General features: G+C 44.7%; 1 protein-coding gene and 2 pseudogenes across 1 annotated transcript in view; 1 reads left to right on the top strand and 2 right to left on the bottom strand.

Moving 5' to 3' along the window:
- Positions 1-7,372, bottom strand: part of LOC111257057 (amino acid transporter AVT6A-like) — an 18,248-nt gene extending 10,876 nt beyond the window's left edge. Inside the window, exons 1-3 of the mRNA XM_022826083.1 lie at positions 6,976-7,372; positions 6,479-6,622; positions 6,177-6,362 (exon numbers count right to left, since the gene is read on the bottom strand). Of these exons, the coding sequence (XP_022681818.1) occupies positions 6,177-6,362; positions 6,479-6,622; positions 6,976-7,120 (475 nt within the window). The 5' untranslated portion in view covers positions 7,121-7,372. The remainder of the gene's footprint in view (positions 1-6,176; positions 6,363-6,478; positions 6,623-6,975) is intronic.
- A 1,217-nt stretch (positions 7,373-8,589) lies between these two features.
- LOC101782970 lies at positions 8,590-11,491 on the bottom strand (annotated as a pseudogene).
- Positions 11,492-14,657: 3,166 nt separating this feature from the next.
- Positions 14,658-15,605, top strand: LOC101782559 (annotated as a pseudogene).
- The last annotated feature ends 3,033 nt before the right edge of the window (positions 15,606-18,638 follow it).

The raw sequence follows: 18,638 nt of genomic DNA, 5'->3' as shown, positions 1-18,638 counted from the left end.
TTTAGCCCCTCCATTTTAGCCTAGGTGTTTGGGAGGAGGAGAGGCTAAAAGTGACTAAAATGGGGGTGCTAAATTTTAGCACCCCCTCCCAAACACCCCCTAAATAAGCATCCATAACCAAACAGGCCCTTAGGCGGTGGAGGCGACGTCGCAGCCCGTTGGCGGAGCGAGCGGAGCAGGTGCAACCTAGCGGCGCCGCCGGTGCTCGGGCTACCGTGCACCAACGGCTCAGGCCGGTTCGGGAGATGTGCGCCCATTCAGTTGCCGAGGCCAAAATTGATTGCCGGCGTGTGACCCAAACTGGGCCACCTGCCAAGGTTGTCTCGCCAAGGCGCCATCGCCAAGGCGCCATCCCGAAGAGACGGCCACACTAATTACAGAGGTTGAAGAAGGAGAATTAACGAGCCCGTCATCCCAGGAGCCCGTGTTTAATGAGGAGGCGGCGCCCAAGACCCAAAGCACCCCCACGGCTACACGCCCATCATCCCAGGAGCCCGTGTTTACTAAGGAGGCGGCGCCCAAGACCCTAACGGCATGTACAACCCACAGACAGTTCGTACAGTTCGTCTGTACGATGATATCACACCACGTAAAGACAGCTAAATAGATAACATGTACGACCCATTGTCTGTTAAATTTTTAATGTCCGCATATAGCCATGATCAATCATAAATAAGACTTGTGTATACTATTGTGTTGCTGGTTGAAAAAAAGAAAGATCAAGCAAGATAATCATGGTTACACTATCTTTTGGAAATATAAATATAAATGATATTAGAATATATTTATATTAATGTAATAGAACAAAATTTTCATAAATCAAATGAAACGTAATATGACTAAATAAGGAAAGCTTCGTTGTTGTTCACACGCAAAACAAAAAGATTCACACATGTTCATACTAGAGGCAGTAGCTTGGCAGAGTCTAGGTGGAAACTTCACAGTAGAATTAGGATCTTACTTTTGGGCAAGAAGGAAACTAAATCAGTTTTCACATCCAAAACATTGAACAACTTGTACGTTCTGCACGCTGCACCTGCCGTCGTGCTGCACGCTGTTGTTCTCAGCAAGCCGATGGATCTCCATAGCCACCTTTCGTTGAGCACCTCGTTTACATCATAAACGCTGACTAAGCAGAGGGGTGGGAGGCTCTGTCGCCGCGGTCCTCACGACGGGTCGGGGTCACCGGGAGGAGGTTTTCGCGACGGCGTTTCTTGCACTTGCAGGGCGGGGGCGCCGTCGTGTGAGCGGGGGCTCCGTGACGTCGATTTCTCTCTTGACGACGGCATCATCGTCAACCACGTCATGGAGGAGGCCGCCATTGCCGTGACTAGCGCCGGTGGTGATGGGTGATGCCGTTGCGCCCAAGCCGCGAACAACGGGGCGGTCCGTCATTGCTGCTCCAGCTGCCGAGCTGCTTCCGCAACGGCCTGCCATTGCTGCCTCTGTTGCTGCTGACCGACCGGGTGGAGGGATAGGATGGATTTTTGGCGCGCAGCAACCATCTTGCTCGCGTCGAAATCTGGATCCGAGCGCACCCGCAGCAGGATCCGCGTCGTCGCCTCGAGAGGATGACCCTGTACAGCGGTCCTCTAGTTGGCGATTTGGTCTTGGACCACGAGCCCTTGCCGTCGCCTCACGAGACGATGATGGCACCATCTCCTCGCCATACGAGGGTGTTTTATGAAAAACTACCGGACACAGACGGCACTCGGCGACGCGTTGTAAGTGCCCTAAGCACCCCCATGGCTGCACGACAATCCGAGGCGGCAATCGTGTCCCCCAAAGCGCCGCGGGAGCACCGGTTGGTCGTGAACCCTGCGGCTCCTGCTGCAAATGCATCACCTTCTACGGGGGCCATCTTTGTTTCCGCGGAAGACGCAGCTACTTCCGGTCAGGTTTTGATGGACAATCATGAGCCCATACAACATGAGGACCTTCAGCCTGTGGTTGAGGCCAGTACGTGGTCTCCCACTCGGGAGAGGATGTGGTCGAACAATCCACTGCAGGAACAGGCGACTCCATCACTGGGCAGTGCCTCACTCCCGCTCGTGCCAGCAGCTGATGCGGAGCAATGCATGCCCGTTCGTGGTCCGGCGGCGCCATGGCAATGCTCGGTCTCGAGAATGGCCAATGCCTCAAGAACCTGCTCTAGGGTCTATTTCAGGCGTCGTGTTCAGGCTAGGGTCGCTGCTCCAGTGGAAACCGACGCCCCGGAGGGTATCAGCAACACTGTCCCTTCGACGCCGGCGCTGCTGACACCCACATCAGCCACACGCAGAGCAAGCTTCATGGCAAAAATCACAAGAAAGACTGAAAATTCTGTCGACACCGCGCGCCACAAGGCCAAGGGCTCAGACTCGGACACCTGCTGCTCCTCCACGTCGTAGCCGCCGAATCGCGGGAGTTGAACCTGAACAACCTATTGGAGCTGCGAACACAAGGAGTAAGAAGAAGGTGACGAGGCTCTGCACGTCATCGAGGAGAATGAAGGTATCCACCAGGAAGCTTTGGATGAGTATAGCAAGCTCTTTGGCCAATCACTCCCAGTTTCTCATGTCCAAGCTCTAGCGGCCCTGTTTGGATGGGCAACCCCCGAGGATGTTGATGGGGATGTCTGATGTGTTCTTGGTTTGTTTCATGGTCGACCTTTTAATATGTTCTATCAATGAATCCTTCAAACATTTTATGTTGGAACATGCGAGGGCTTAATTCTAAGGCACGTCAAGATGTGGTGCGCATTCTGGTCATCTCTTCTCGTGTGGATGTGGTTTGCATTCAAGAAACAAAAATGGAAGAGATATCTCGAGGAACAATTCCTGCCACCCTTGGTTCAGACTTTACCCTTCTGTAGAGCTGCCATCGGTAGGTGCTAGTGGAGGCATTCTTGTAGCTTGGCGCAATGAGCTTGGCCCAGCCAATGCTACTCGGGTGGACAGACACTGCATCTCTGTTCAATTCTGCCCATGCGTAGGTCAAGCATGGTGGCTCACCTGCGTCTATGGACCTCAGGGGGACGACAATAAAGTGCTCTTCCTGCAGGAACTAAGGGCGGTTCGAGCCACTTGCCAGGGCCCTTGGATAGTGCTGGGAGATTACAATCTCATATTCAAAGCTGAGGATAAAAACAATGACAACCTAAACAGGGCTATGATGGGTAGATTCCATCGTCTCATCAATGATTTGGGTTTAAAAGAGCTGCCTCTACATGGGAGGCAGTTTACATGGTCCAATCAGCAGGACACACCAACACTGGTCAAGTTAGACAGAGTTTTCTGTACAGTTGATTGGGAGCAGCTCTTCCCTAACTGTTTGTTGCAAAGTTCAGCCACTGATGGCTCAGACCACTGTCTCCTCCTTGGTCTTCATGATAACAAACCTGGGAAAGCCAGATTTCACTTTGAGGCTTACTGGACAAAATTGGAAGGGTTCCAAGAGGCAGTTGAGGTTGCCTGGTCTTCTGAACCATCTTCTTCCTGTCCTTTTGAAACTCTATCAAGGAAACTTCGTGCTACTGTCAAAGAAGGGCTGCAAAGCTGGAATTAGAAAAAAGTTGGGCACATCAGTTCACAGCTTGGGATGGCAAGAGAAATTATTCATCAACTCGAGATTGCCCAGGATGGTCGTCCTCTTTCTAGTCTGGAGAAATGGCTGTACAATCAACTTAAAAGGCACACCTTGGCTCTGTCATCCTTGCAGCGAAGAATTGCTAGGAGCCGCTCCCGGATCAGCTGGCTGGGTGAAGGGGATGCCAATACTGCATTATTTCACATGCAGACATCGAAAAAGGAAGAATTTTATTAGTAAACTTGTCTCAGATGATGGCCTGGTCCTCACCAAGCATGAAGAAAAGGAGAAGATTGTGAATGAGTTTTACTCTACTCTACTGGGGGTAAACATGGACAGAGACACCACCATTAATCTTGAGGAAGTGAATATCCCATCTCATGATCTCACAGAGCTGGATGCTCCCTTCTCGGAAGAGGAGGTTTGGAAAACAATAAGTTCATTGCCATCAGATAAGGCTCCGGACCCTGACGGCTTCACTGGGAAATTTTACAAAACTTGCTGGCAGATTATCAAGGTGGATATCATGGCAGCAGTTTCGGCGGTTTGGAGCCGAAAAATAAGAAATTTTGAACAGCTCAACTCAGCCTATATTACACTCCTTCCTAAGAAGGAAGAAGCCACAAGTATTAGGGACTTTCGACCAGTAAGCTTAGTCCATTCTTTTGCTAAGCTCATTACAAAACTGTTGGCCAACAGATTAGTAGGGCGGCTGGATCAGATGGTGTCTCCCAATCAAAGTGCATTTATCAAAGGTCGTTTCATTCTGAAGTTGAATATCACAAAGACTTTTGACTCAGTTTCCTAGCCTTTCTTATTGGAGATCATGAGACATTTGGGTTTTGGTCCTGTATGGTGTGACATCATTAGCGGGATGCTGGCTTCTGCCTCCACACAGGTGCTCATCAATGGCAGCCCGGCGGAAACAATTCTACATCGACGCAGGCTTCGCCAAGGCGATCCGCTGTCCCCGATATTATTTATTTTGGTCATGGATGTCTTATGTCATATGGTCAAGAAAGCATCTGATGTGGTCTTATTGCAACCACTTGCGAGACGGGCCTTGCAGCACCGCATATCCTTGTATGCTGATGATGTGGTAATCTTCTTAAGGCCATCGGTCAGTGATATAGGCATAACACTGGATATCCTTCAGCTTTTTGGAGATGCTTCAGGGCTGAGAACAAATGTGCAAAAAAGTATTGTCTTCCCCATCCAGTGTTCGGAGGAGGATAACACCACCATACAAGAGCATCTCCCCGGTCAGATCTCAGATTTCCCTTGCAAATATCTAGGAGTCCCACTTTCCTTGCGAAAACTGACAAAGCAGCAAATTCAGCCAACCATTGATCGGATCGTTGATCAGCTCCCTGGGTGGAAAGCAGATTTGCTCACAAGGGCTGGGAGATTGGTTCTGGTTCAATTTGTGTTCACTAGCATGCTGGTATATTTGGCTATGGCAATGGATCTTCCTCCCCGGGCTCTTAAAGCTATTGATAAAATTAGAAGAAGTTTTCTCTAGAGAGGTAGAAGAGATGCAAAGGGAGGTCATTGCCTGGTGGCCTAGCCTAAGGTTACTCGGAAACCCGAGCTTGGAGGGCTTGGCATTTCTCATCTGCAACAGTTGGGCTGGGCTCTCCAGATGGGCTGTACTCTGCTAAATCTGCATATGAGAGTTTTTTTACTGGGGCTGTTCAATTCGGGCCATGAGAGAGAATATGGAAAAGTTGGGTGCAGGCAAATGCAAGTTCTTTATGTGGTAAGTGGCACACAACAGGTGCTGGACGATAGACCGTCTTGCTAAAAGAGGTCTGCCCCACCCTGAACGTTGCCGGCTCTGTGATCAAGCTGAGGAAGACCATCTGCTAATATCGTGTGTCTTCTCTCGGCAAGTGTGGTACAGCATCATACAGATGGTCGGCCAGCAACATCTCTCTCCCCAGCCTGACAACAACTGCTTTGATGAATGGAGGACAAGCACAAACAATGGAATTGCGTATCAAGCTAAAAAAGTCTCAACTCTATCATCATTTTAGGGGCTTGGTCCATATGGAATCACCATAACCGTTGTGTGTTTGATGGGATCTTACCGAATCTAAACGGAGTCCTGGTTCTGGTGAGAGATGAACTTTGCCTTTGGAGTTTAGCCGGAGCTCGAGAAATATCCAATCTCCTTGCTCTTGAGCCAGCCAATGCGTGAGTTCTCTCAGTGGTCTTGGCTCAAGCCTTTGACATGTTAGAGAGATTTTCCCGTTAGATGTAATAAGGAGTGTGTGTGTGTGTTTTGGGGGGAGGGGGGGAGGGGGATATATGGGGTTTCTACTTATTTTTCCTCTTACGCAGTTCTCCTGCGTATTCGAGAAAAAAAAGTTAGAACTAGTTCATACTTCTGACACTTTCACACTCATGGAAATACTTAAATTTCCAGTGATGCAATTATAAAAAAGACTTGGGTCCATCTTTTCCTTATACTTCGTAATACTTTCTTTGTGCAGTCAGAACTAGAAAAAGTTCATCCTTCTGACACTTTCACACTCATGGAAATACATAAAATTTCCAGGAAAGCAATTATAAAATGTACCCGGCCCATCTTTTTCTTATGTTCATACCATTGTAATGGCAAACATAAGCGGTGACAAGAATTGGGACTGCTGTAAAAAGTTCCCAAACAGATGCCAAATCAGGAACTGCAGGAAATACCTTGGGCATTGGAATTTGTCCACCTATCAACTTGACAAATATCTCGAATACAACTGCCAAAGCAACAGATATTGTGGAATTATAGCTCAGTGAATCTGCAAGAGAAAAATAAAAGAAACACATATTCTCAGATATATAGTAGTGAACCAAATATCCCCAAATCTTTCAGATTAGATCCTGTAATAACTTCTTTGTTAGTTCAACTGCTTACCCGCTTCAAGCATGCTACCATAGTGGTGCTCAAAGGGTCGTAATGGGGAGAACAAAGAAACGGCCCATTCCACCAGTGCATGCCAAACTACCCTTCTAACACACCATAGTGCACCACCAGAAGTGGCTCCAGAAAGCACATCACCTGTGAAAACAACGAACATTTGATTTGTATGTCAGTAGGAACTAGTATCCATGGTTCAAGGCATCAACTAAGGTAGCATTAAAGAAGTTGCATTCTATCAAATTTGAATGTAAAATGCAGAAATGAAAACGTAAAATTGTATATTAGACTAAGCGCTTCTGGTCAAAATTCACATTTCATTCAGACAGTGACTATGGAATATCTTGTTCTACAACTTGCACCTAACAATCCATGGGGTCTCAGAACTCATACAGAAATAGGAAATACAAAGATGTTAACAGAGGTGTTTTACAAAAGAAATGGACAGAAATTTACTGAAAGCAGAAAAAATTAAGAATTGCCCAGTATCTCACTTTTGTTAAATACTTGCAGTATGTTTGTACAGGCAAGAGTTTCTTCCAAAAACCTTCCAGATGTATGTCTCTTCTCTGCAGATGTATGTCTCTTCTCTGCGCACTCATCTGATGCTTGCTTCGATGCTTTCTTTCGAAAAACCATCGGATCTTCTAGTGAGCTAGGGTTGGCTTCACTTTAATTTACACCTACTCTGAATTAGCCCGGCGCTAACCTCCAATAGTCATCGAATATTCCGGTGCCGCCATGTTTTCAGCATTTCACCAAGTTCAAAGCTCTGATGATCACAAAAACCATACTTTCGGATAATTCGATGCTCTTTTTTCAGCTAAAACTTGTCTAATTCAAATTTCTTTGGAGTTTGACTATTATTTGAATACTATGATTTGGATAGCATGACTTGAATACCATGACTTGGGTATCATAGAATAATTGTAAGTCCTTTTGGCTTTTGCTATGGCTTAGATCACTTGATTTGGATCCTGCCATGATTTAGAATGCAAACTTGGGACCTATGATTTAGAATGCATACTTGGGACCTATAAAACCTATAAGGCTACACTTGGCAAACATATTAGTACCAAGGACTTTTTTGTCACTCAATCACCAAAATCGCAACCAAAGGCAATAGGTATCATATTGCCCAACATACACCACCAGCCCCACCAAAATTTGCCAACCATAAGACACTATAGCTCATACAGGCATGCAACTCAGTTTAGCTCATTTAGGTAATGTATATACACATAGAGAAATGTGTCTTCATTTTCGAATAAAACCCACTTGCCGACTGTTGAAGTAGGAAAACATCGAGGCCGGCCAGGACACATAAGTGTAGAAATTTTTAACAAACATATTGATGGATAAAGCTGCAACCATTAATATGCATGTAAAATTAGAGGTTGAAAAGGAGAAACAAAAGGTGGAAATCAACGTGCAAATAGGAGCAGTTGTATCCACGTCTATTCACATGTCCATTTCTCTTTTTTATCTCTTTACACAAGATTTTGCTCAAGTTTAAATCTAGATGTGCATAGATGACTGCATTTGCTTTTGTTCTGTATTTTATTCAGATTTTTCATGCACTTTTAATCACCATTTGGATGGTGTCAAAAAACAAACACAAAAATTGGATGAGACAGTGACACAAAACGAAAATTTCCATGAAGTCTAAACTCTTGGTAGAATTTCCCCAAAATTGCAATGGAGTAAACCATCACATATGAATTTCATACAATTTGTAGGAATACATCCTTTGTTTCAAAGGGTTTTATAGGAAAATTTTCTACAGGATCCAAATCCTCTAAATATATCCCTTCACTTTTCCTTTGTTCTAAAGGGGGCCTTAGACTTTTTGTTTCCCCTAGCACAATATTTTGTTCATGCTAAAACTTTACATGCATACAGGTTATTACATTCTCTTATTCTTCCATATTTTATTCAACTTTTTCATGAATTTTCAAAGATACTATCGCAATTGTTAACATGATAACGCCTAAAGAGAAGGTAACACCTATTACTGGAGATAGTTCAAGCAGATAGAGCTTGCTCATGAGAGCAGCACCCGGCCTTGTTTGGATGCACCCATTCCCCTTGTGCATTGGAGAGAACTATTCAATCCACAAGAGGAATGGTTATCAAATTAGCTCTCAGAGAACTGCTGGAAACAGTACACACTCCGCAGACACCATAACCAGAGGTCACACATGAGATTCAACAACACTATAACAAACAAGGAACTGATCTACCCACCTCTAGGTCAAGGTTATGACCGATGCAGCTTCAGCATACAACAGCTATCAAATCCTAGTCACGCCTACACTTAATCTACAGCACAGCAGTTCAGATTAGCAAGAAAAGCACCCCAAAAACTCCAACTCCAATCAAGTTTCATCCCCTTAGACTTTTGCTATCCAAACCTCAGCTTCAGCATGTCCTGTGGCAGCAACTCTGTGCCATCAGCGGCTCCTGCATGTCTGGGCCATCCTCAACCTCAGACCCTCTGGGCACAAGCACCTCCAAATTATTGTGTGATTCACAATCATTTTCCATAGGACCTGCAAACAAAGGCATGTTTTAGAGTTAAACATTGTTTCCAGTTCTCCACACACTGCACCAGGGCTGTCTTAGAGATTATTACGAAGATCATGTGCTAAATTATGAGTAGACCCTCGACTCTTCAAAACTAAATATAATTCTACTACCAATACTTCAAAATCAAGCTAAACTAGTACTACTATCTAATCTTCACTTGAAAGGCATAACTTATCTAGCAATACTTCAAAGTGAAATCTTCAATTGTGAAGCAATAAACCTAGTTAGAAAACAAACCACAATGCACAAAGACAAAAAATAAAAGTATTTTTAACATACTAGAAAATTAAGAACTAAACTGTAGTTAATTCAAATATGTCCAGACGATGTTCATCACCATTGTATGATTAGACCCCAATTCAGCACAAACATGGTTAGACCGAGCAATGCAATGATACAAGCTCGAGCCTAATTGATTGATTGATGCACAATGGGATCAAGAGAAAGGTATCTAAGTGACCTCACAAAGAAAATAAATTGCCACCAATCAAAATGGGTCCATTAACTGAATAGTGGTCACCAAGGGATCTTTTGATCGGGTTATATTGCAAAGAGGGTACAGAGGCTAATAACAGCAAGGATCGTGCTTGGGGAACACTGCTAGTGGGAGATTTCCAGGAAAGTGGAACCATGGATAGATAAAGGTTAGTTACTGACTTTGACCAGGGTGCTTACTCTAGCTAATTAGCAATCAGTACAAAAATACATTTGGTAAATGTGGGGCCCTGTGTGGCTGCTCAGCTTACATCTGCGCACTCCACAAAATTGCTGAAGAATTGATATTCATTATTCTGAACCATTATAACTCTAAAATCATTCAGTTCTTTTCAGATTTCATGTCCATCCAAACTACATTTGCTTATCCATGCAATAAAAAGGCACAAAAAATCAATCCCTCAAACTACCCCACACCTAACACAGGTCCCTTTTTTGGCAAATTATGGACCGATTAGACAAATGGTAGCTCAAATGGCCCTCACCATTGTTCCAAAAACATGAGAGATGTTTAACGAGCCCATTTTGGAAATTTAACTATAGACATCAAAGAATACAGCAACAATAAGGCAACAATTGTAACACATTGGCCCCTTAAAAATGGAAAATAACTGAACTGCAGATAAGGGTTACTCAGAATATAACATCCTAAATGGTCACTGCATTTAAAGTCATATACTGAAATCTCGTGCTGACAAGCAATCAGTTTCTATCATCCACCACATTAAGACTTTCTTGTACTAATAAGAAATTTTCTTTGCTATAGATGGTAGGTACAGATAATGTAACAAAAGCTGTAGAACTTCCTATGCTGTAAAGGAGACTTACACCAGGGGACAATCTCCACTGCAGGTAGTCATCCTCGCGCCAATACGATAGGCCGAGGCTGTTGCCTTCGTGCACCTGGCTGCTGTCCTTGTTGTCCTGGATGGCATCGAGATTCATGGAGGTGTTGTCCACCAAGTGGATGCACCGGAAGCCGTGACCCATGTCGGGGCTCGTCCTCCACAGCACCGAAGCGTCCAGGTAGCAAGGATTGTATGGCACGAGCTCCACTGGGTGGGTGGCCATCACCGTCGGAGCCCATGATGGCGTCCCCGGTGACTCTGTTGACGAGGACAAAACCGGGGCAGCCTTCCATGTCCTTGATCCGGTTCCCGGGCCTCTTGTCCTGGATCCAGTGCTGGTACTCGTCGTCGGCGTCGGTGGGCGCGAGGCAGACGGCGCCGTCGCGCACGGTGAGGCTGAAGCCTTCGTCGGCCTTGCAGTAGACGCGACAGGTGAGCTCGGCGTAAAGCCCGCCGCAGGTCTTGTTGGCCTCGTCGCTCCAGTAGAGGATTTTCCAGCTCCGGGTGTCGCCCTAGCTCGGCACCCTCCGTGAGCGTCATGGCCGTGCCGCTTCGCACGCCGCAGCCGTTCTCATCGCGGGGCAAGGCGGCGTCGAGGGCCATGTCGACGTCGTGCATCATGAGGATTCGGCCGAAGTCCATGCCCAAGTGGCCGCTCTCCGTCCACAGCACCGACTCGTCGAAGTCCTCAGGGTCGAATTTCAGCAGCCTCACCTGAAATTAAACACCCCCAGACACATCATCTCCGTCCGCATTCTTCCAAAACTCAAAGATCCACGAACCATTCACAGAGACGGACGAATCGAACATAGGGAGTAAAGGGGAAGGATCTAGAGCAAGGGGGGAGGGTAATTACCGGGTGGAATGGGCCGAGGGAGCGCTGGACGGCGAGGCCGGTTGCCTTGTTGACGAGGGAGAAGACGGGCTTGCCCTCCTCATCCGTGATGCGCAGGCTGAAGCGGACGTCCTTGAACCAGTGCTGGTGCTCGTCGGCGGGGTCGGCTGCGGCGAGGACGAGGGCGCCGCCGCGGACGGCGAGGCAGAGCCCCTCGTCGGCCTTGCAGAAGACCTTGAAGGTTCAGCCAAGGGTGCCCGAGCCCGTAGTCGTACATCTTCTCTCGGGGGCTCGGGGCGTCGGGGGTTGTTTCGGGGAGGACGTTCTTGGAAGGAGGAAGCTGAAGCGGCGCGGTGGGCGGTGGCGGTGGCCTATTATTGCACGGTAAGGAGTTTGGTAGGCATTTTACCCCTTGTTTTGCATTCTATAGAAAAAAACGACAGGCTATTAATTAACCAATTTAACCATTACCAAACGTGTTTCTAGTACGAAGAGAAACATAGAATGATTTAGTATTCATCTTTGGTGCATTTTTTGCACAGAACATCTATGTTATTCAATTCTTCCTACAAAGCACATTTTGATACCTCTTATTTCGCAAAAATTCATGAAAATACGATACGACTTGTTATAATGGCACTATCTTTGTCCGTTCCTTCTCAAGCAACCCAAAACAATGATAAGCATCTTATAATTGTATAGTTCACATCTAGCATCATTTGTAGTTTTGCGAAACAATGGGTTAGTGAAATAATGCCAAGAATTGAAAGGATGCCTAGAATTGACATGGTGTGCCATGTCAACTTGGGACCATTTTTACCTAACAACAAAATTTATGGCCCCCTTTGAAATGGAGGAAAAGTAGAGGAATTATAGAGGATTTAATTCCTATATATGAATTTAGCATGAGGTTCAACCTCATGATGTTTTCCTTCCTTTGTGTCTTAGGATTCCTTTATTTTTCCCATACCTCATCCAAACATATATTTTGGATCTTTCCTATGTTTTAGAATCATATATGATTTCAATTGCATGTGTATTCCGATTATATGTTTTTGCTATTCATGTATTTTGGAAAATTCTACGTTTCAAATAGGCCTTCCTAAAGGAGTGAGATGGCTGATTTGATACTTCATGGACCAAAGTGACTCTTACTATACTATACTATGGAGGGTGTTCAAGACACAGGGCTAAACTTTAGCCCCTGCCACATTGGATGTTTGACACTAATTAAGAGTATTAAATATAGACTAATTACAAAACTAATTGCACAACCCCTAGACTAAATCGCGAGACGAATCTATTAAGCCTAATTAGTCCATGATTTGACAATGTGGTGCTACAGTAACTATTCGCTAATGATGGATTAATTAGGCTTAATAGATTCGTCTCGCGATTTAGCCTAGGGGTTCTGCTATTAGTTTTGTAATTAGCTCATGTTTAGTCCTCCTAATTAGCATTCGAACATCCGATGTGACAGGGCTAAAGTTTAGCCCCTCCCTCCCAAACAAGGCCTATATAATTTTCTTGTAATGTAACAACTGCAAGGAGAAAATAAAAAATATAAGGTAACACTTTCAAATATAAACATAATTGCACCACTTTTATGTAACAAAACTTACAATAAAAACTACGAGGTTTGAATCTCGTAATGCATACCCTTTTATTAAAGGAAATAGATTTAGTAGTAACTAGGATAATGAAACATATTCCTTCTTAATTAGCTGGCGGAAGATGTAGGTATTCAAAATTTCACTAAGGCTTCCTTTGTTCTTCTTAATAAACATTTATAAAAGAACTCCTAACCTTAACAATCCAAATTTATCATAATTTTGTAGAAGATGCGGATGTACTCCCCCCATCATTCTAGAGCTCTGAAGATGACCATTCAGGAATGTAGGTGGTCTACTAGTAAACTATAGATCAATTACTGCAGTAACTTAGCTGGCTATTTCTTAGCCAAGAATTTGCAAAGAAGCTTATTTGATTGTTTTAGAAGGAGCTATCTGTTTGCTTGTATGGCAAAGAGCAGTGCAATCGTATTGTACTACTACTTGATTTGTTAAACTATAACTTGTGCACTCTTTCTCTAACCTTGTCGTCCTGACAAATCTAGATTTACCTAGTACTTCATCTCATGCTGAATTCTCCAGATTCTTAGCTTAAAATATCAGTTGACCTTGATCCAACATCGTAGATGTAAAGAATATTTTTTAACACTACTATTCATTGCTTGTCCAGATTTATTAGATAGACGACATCGCGTTGGTCCTTGTGGAAAGCATCGCAAGCTAATTAGTACTATCAAGCTTAGAGCGCAACTTTTTACTAGATCGACATCAGTGCTCACGTGCTTCTTAATTAACAAAGACTAGGCAGCATATTTTATTAGTACAGATGAATAATCTCTCTTTCTACCAGTGCATACCATAGGCTACTAAATCACAGCTAAAAAAAGTCTATTTGTTTTACTCGATATTACGTTGGCAGACAAGAAAATAAATGTATCAGTATAAAAATAATTATTGTTATTCCAGGGGCAGACTCCTGCAAACATCCACAGATCACGGCTCTACTCTCCAAAGAGATCTGAGGTGCTTCTCTTCTCTCTAATCCCCATCCTTTCTAGTTTAAGTTCGATCATCAATTGGATTATTGGATTGAATGTCAAATCATTTGTGCTCTGTTTTGCATTGAAATCTCAGACCTAGGCTTATAAATAATTGGTACTGCAAAATGAAGAGGAACTACCCAGTTATTGAGATGCATTTTGCCGGCTCGGATTGACCAAAAGATTGTGTGTCTTTCAGTTTGAGCCAGTAAGAGTAGCAAGGTCCACACAATTTGTAAAATAGGGATCATTTCTCACATCAGCAATGAAATTATCAAGTTGGGTCCAAAATGTAGAACTAGTGGAAAACGTAAGCATCATAGACTCAGCAAGTTTAAGTAGTTTCTCACGGCTATAATTAGCAAAGAATTCGTAGTTTTGGCCTCTAAACGTTGGCTCTAGTCTTGACCAAGAGCCACTGAATATATTGTTTTTGTTCTTCTACAATATTTATATTTCTTTTTGGAAAACAAAATATCCAAATTTCATATTTCTTTTTGGAAAACAAATATTCAAATTTGTTTTTGTTTCGGGCGAGCCCTGCCCGTTCGCTTCAGCTTATTCAGCCAGCTTATCAGCCACCAAACAGTGTTTTCCTCTCACAACAAATCAGCCGTTTCAGCTTTTCAGCCGGCTTATAAGCTGAAGCGAACAGCCAACGGGTCTAGAGCATTCACGCCGTCGACGGAGAATGCTCAAGTACCAAATACTTTTACCGTGCAATAATTGGCCGCCGCCACCGTCTCAGCTTCCTCCTTCCAAGAACATCCTCCCCGTCGCCGAAACCCCCGTGAGAAGATGTACGACTCCGGGCTCGGGCACCCCTGGCTGAACCCTGAGGGCACCTTCAAGGCCTTCTGCAAGGCCGACGAGGGGCTCTGCCTCGCCGTCCGCAGCAGCGCCCTCGTCCTCGCCGCTGCCGACCCCGCCGACGAGCACCAGCACTGGTTCAAGGACGTCCGCTTCAGCCTGCGCATCAAGGATGAGGAGGGCAAGCCCGTCTTCTCCCTCCTCAACAAGGCCACCGGCTTCGCCGTGCAGCACTCCCTCGGCGCCTACCACCCGGTAATTTCCCCTCGACTGCTGTCCCCCTCTGAGTTCTTGTGCAGATTGGGATGATGTGCGGATTGGAATAATGTGTTTTGGAATGGGGGGTGGGGGGGGGGGGTGCGGCGGCGCGGGGCAGCTGGTGAAGTGCAACCCGGAGGACTTCGACGAGTCGGTGCTGTGGACGGAGAGCGGTCACTTGGGCAGGGAATTCGGCTGCATCCGCATGATGCACGACGTCGACCTGACTCTCGACGCCGCCTTGCCCTGCAACGAGGACGGTGGTGGCGTACGGGATGGCACGGCCATCACGCTCACGGAGGGGGCCAATGGTGACACCCGGAGCTGGAAGATCCTCTCCCGGAGCGACGAGGCCAACAAGACCTGCGGCGGGCTTTACACGGAGCCCACATGCCGCATCTATTGCAGGGCCGCGAAGGCTTCAGCCTCACCGTGCGCGACGGCGCCGTCTGCCTAGCACCCGCCGACGCCAACAACGAGTACCAGCACTGGATCCAGGACAAGAGGCCCGGCAACCGGATCAGGGACCTGGAAGGCTATCCCGCTTTTGTCCTCGTCAACAAAGTCACCGGCGACGTCATCGATGCCTCCGTAGGCCAGGGCAACCCTGGAAGCAACCGCTCACCCTTCTCAATGTACCATCACATGATCCGCTCACACGTGCTCAATCTACCGTGATATGATTGGGTTTGAATGGTATGAAAAACTAATTGGTTATGAAGCACCCTTTTTCAAACCCTCTACTGCAACCTTACCCATAGTCTTGGACGGATATATAAGGATACAAATATTAGGTGTGTTAGTATTTTTCCTTTTATATTAGGGGGTTTTGTGTATATTTTTTCCTTCGTGTACCTATATATATTTGGTCCTAGTGCATGAACGGAAAAGACCGGAAAAGACGGAAAAATACGCAAAATCATGGATTAGCAACGGTAGACCTAGGCTGCGGGTAGCGGTGTTCTCTTTTTCCTTTTTGTATGCGAAACAATTTTTTTCTATCCGGCGAGAGGTTCGTCATGCACAACAGCCTATATTGAAGTGATGGGCAAGGAGACACATGTGCATGTGGGACGCGACCAAGGGTTTGGCACTTGCGTAACGTACGCAGGTAGGACCCAACCATGAGTTCGGACCGTGGGTGTCAACATATGACGGATCAAAAGTCAACCTACCACGGAAACGATCCTCCCTTTAGAATTTTTGTTAAGATAGGGTGGGGGAGGTCTCCTTTTACAGGTCGTGATCTACAAGGACTCCTCAATTTTACTTGAATTAGGGGTAAACCGATAGGTTCTTATTGCCAGACCTGCTACAGGAATTAGAAGCATTAGATTGCTTCAACCAACCGATCTGACCGGTCGGGCTCGCTAGATCGGCTTGGTGCCAATTTTGAGCACCAATACATGCTCCCTGTTTTTTTTAAACATACGATGACAAAAAATACTGATAATTTGTCAAACACGGTTACAAAAATATTTAGGACTTGCAAGTCCATATTTCACGTTTTCATATCGTCTTTTATCGTAAAAGTTGTGGTTCAGATTCGTTCCAATTTAATTTATTTAAAAACAATAAATTCAAGGTAAGAATGTACTTAGATGACAAGTCCTCTATTGCGTATCCACATAAAATTTGTTATTTTTATATAAACTAGTAGAAATGCCCGTGCGTTGCTACGGGTCTTTACCCTCTCTAAATTAATTATCTTCTTATTCCCGATTCATATTTCATAATGCTATATCCACTTTTCTTCTTCTCTTTCCTGGAATTTTGCACACGGTAAAAATTTAAGAAGTACATTAGCTATCACAATCAGAAAAATTGCATTTCTACCAATGTGACGGGAATGGTAAGATCATAAGCAACTATTTTCGAAATTGGGAATGACACATTTCCTGACTGATTTAAATTATGCTACTACGGATCACAGCAAGCATGTTCATGCGAAGGCATGCCACACGAGTAACAGCTCTCAAAACCAAATGGGCAAGTCACACAAGTTGCATAACTGCTGTGCTGGAAATAATGTCAGCGTCACACTGAATAATCACATAGATTTAGACATTCAGTTTCATCACTTTGAAATCCACTGGAACCAGGCGCAAATGGAGTGTGTTCGGGTCAGAGCCAAGTCGCCAACCCTAGAAACCAGGGGGGCTCATTCTTCTTCCTCTACCTTCGTTTTCCTCTTTTCTCCACAAAAATACCTCATAAATGCGCTCCAATTGTTCCCGTGTGAAGAGAGGTACAGTTCCAATGCGGCAACCAGCATTCAGCAGATACACGACTGACTTCCTATCCCTGGTAAAATACATAAGAGAGCTTGGTGATATCTGTTATCAGAAGATTTATAAGCTGCTTTATGACATGGGAAGAAATAGTACCTTAGGCATTTATAAATTCGAAACTGAACGCCAAATTGTGACATGAAGCACTTGCGCTTTTAGTGTATTCTTAGCTTCTTGTCTAGAGTCTATGTATATGTTATACAACTGAACATAGATAGCATCCTCGTCAGGCTCTAACTTCAGAAGATTCTCTGCAGCATGTCGAGCTAGGTCAATTTTTTTGTGAACTCTGCAAGCACTCAAGATGGAGCCCCATATGACAGCATTTGGTTGCATTGGCATCGTCTGAACAAGATTCATAGCTTCATCCAAGAGCCCACTTCGAGCAAGCAAATCTATCATGCAGCCATATTGCTCAAACTGAGGCTGTATCCTGTGCAACGATCTCATCTCATTGAAATGCATTCGACCTTCATTAAGCAGGCATGAGTGGCTGCGTGCAGTAAGAACAGCAATGTAGGTAACTGAGTTGGGCTGAAAACCATCGTGTTTCATCTGATTCCAGACATTGGGTTATTCTCCTTGTCCATGCTTGGCTTGAACTGTGAACAAAAACAGAAGTTTAGTTAGTAAACTATCTCAAGTGTCATGTGACGAGCCTAGCACTATTGAGACAGGTGCTATAACAAACTAATCTGTCTATGTTTTAGGATTTGCACATGTTGTTAGCATTTGCTAATGTCTAACTACGAAATTTCTTTTTCCTATAGACAAAATCTATTAAAAATCAGTGACTTATTAAACACCAGCTCAAACAAACAGTAGTTAATTTATTTAAAACAGCAATTCGAAAAATTAGCACTCATTATGGAGACATGGCAAGCAGTAATTGAAGTTGTTCCAGAGGATTCATACATTGGATACATGGCAAGCTGTTGCGATAGTTTGTGTATTCTCGGCAGCGCGCTTCAAATCAGAGGAGTACACAGCAGCTGGCTTGGCTTCTTTCGACATCCGACGGGCAAGCTTATGGTTTTTTAATAGTAAAATCAGAACCACATAAAAACATGATCCCAAGAAATAACCACACAAAGTATAACTACCATGATAGCTTGTTGTTTACCAGTCTCATTCAGCTCTGTATCCATTTGTCCCTGTTAAAAGAGTTGAATTCTTTGCCTCTTCAGGAAGGAGAAAACTAATGGAACATAGTTCCCACCAATTGTCTTTTTCCTGGACAGCAAGCAAATCCATAGCAATTTCAGTTTTTTTTTTGACAGCAACATTTACTTGTTGACACTCAGAAGGAACAGTGTTTTTCAACATCCAAGCAGGCAAATCTCCACTCAGCATATTGTCAGTCAGGTACCTAATAGTTTTCAAATTGAAATGAGGTTCCATTGGAAAATTAAAGGTGACA

This window comes from Setaria italica, chromosome IV (genome assembly GCF_000263155.2).
Source record: "Setaria italica strain Yugu1 chromosome IV, Setaria_italica_v2.0, whole genome shotgun sequence".
NCBI classification, from domain to species: Eukaryota; Viridiplantae; Streptophyta; class Magnoliopsida; order Poales; family Poaceae; genus Setaria; species Setaria italica.
The sequence above is the reverse complement of the archived record's forward strand: the minus strand, read 5'-3'. Positions and strand labels throughout refer to the sequence as shown.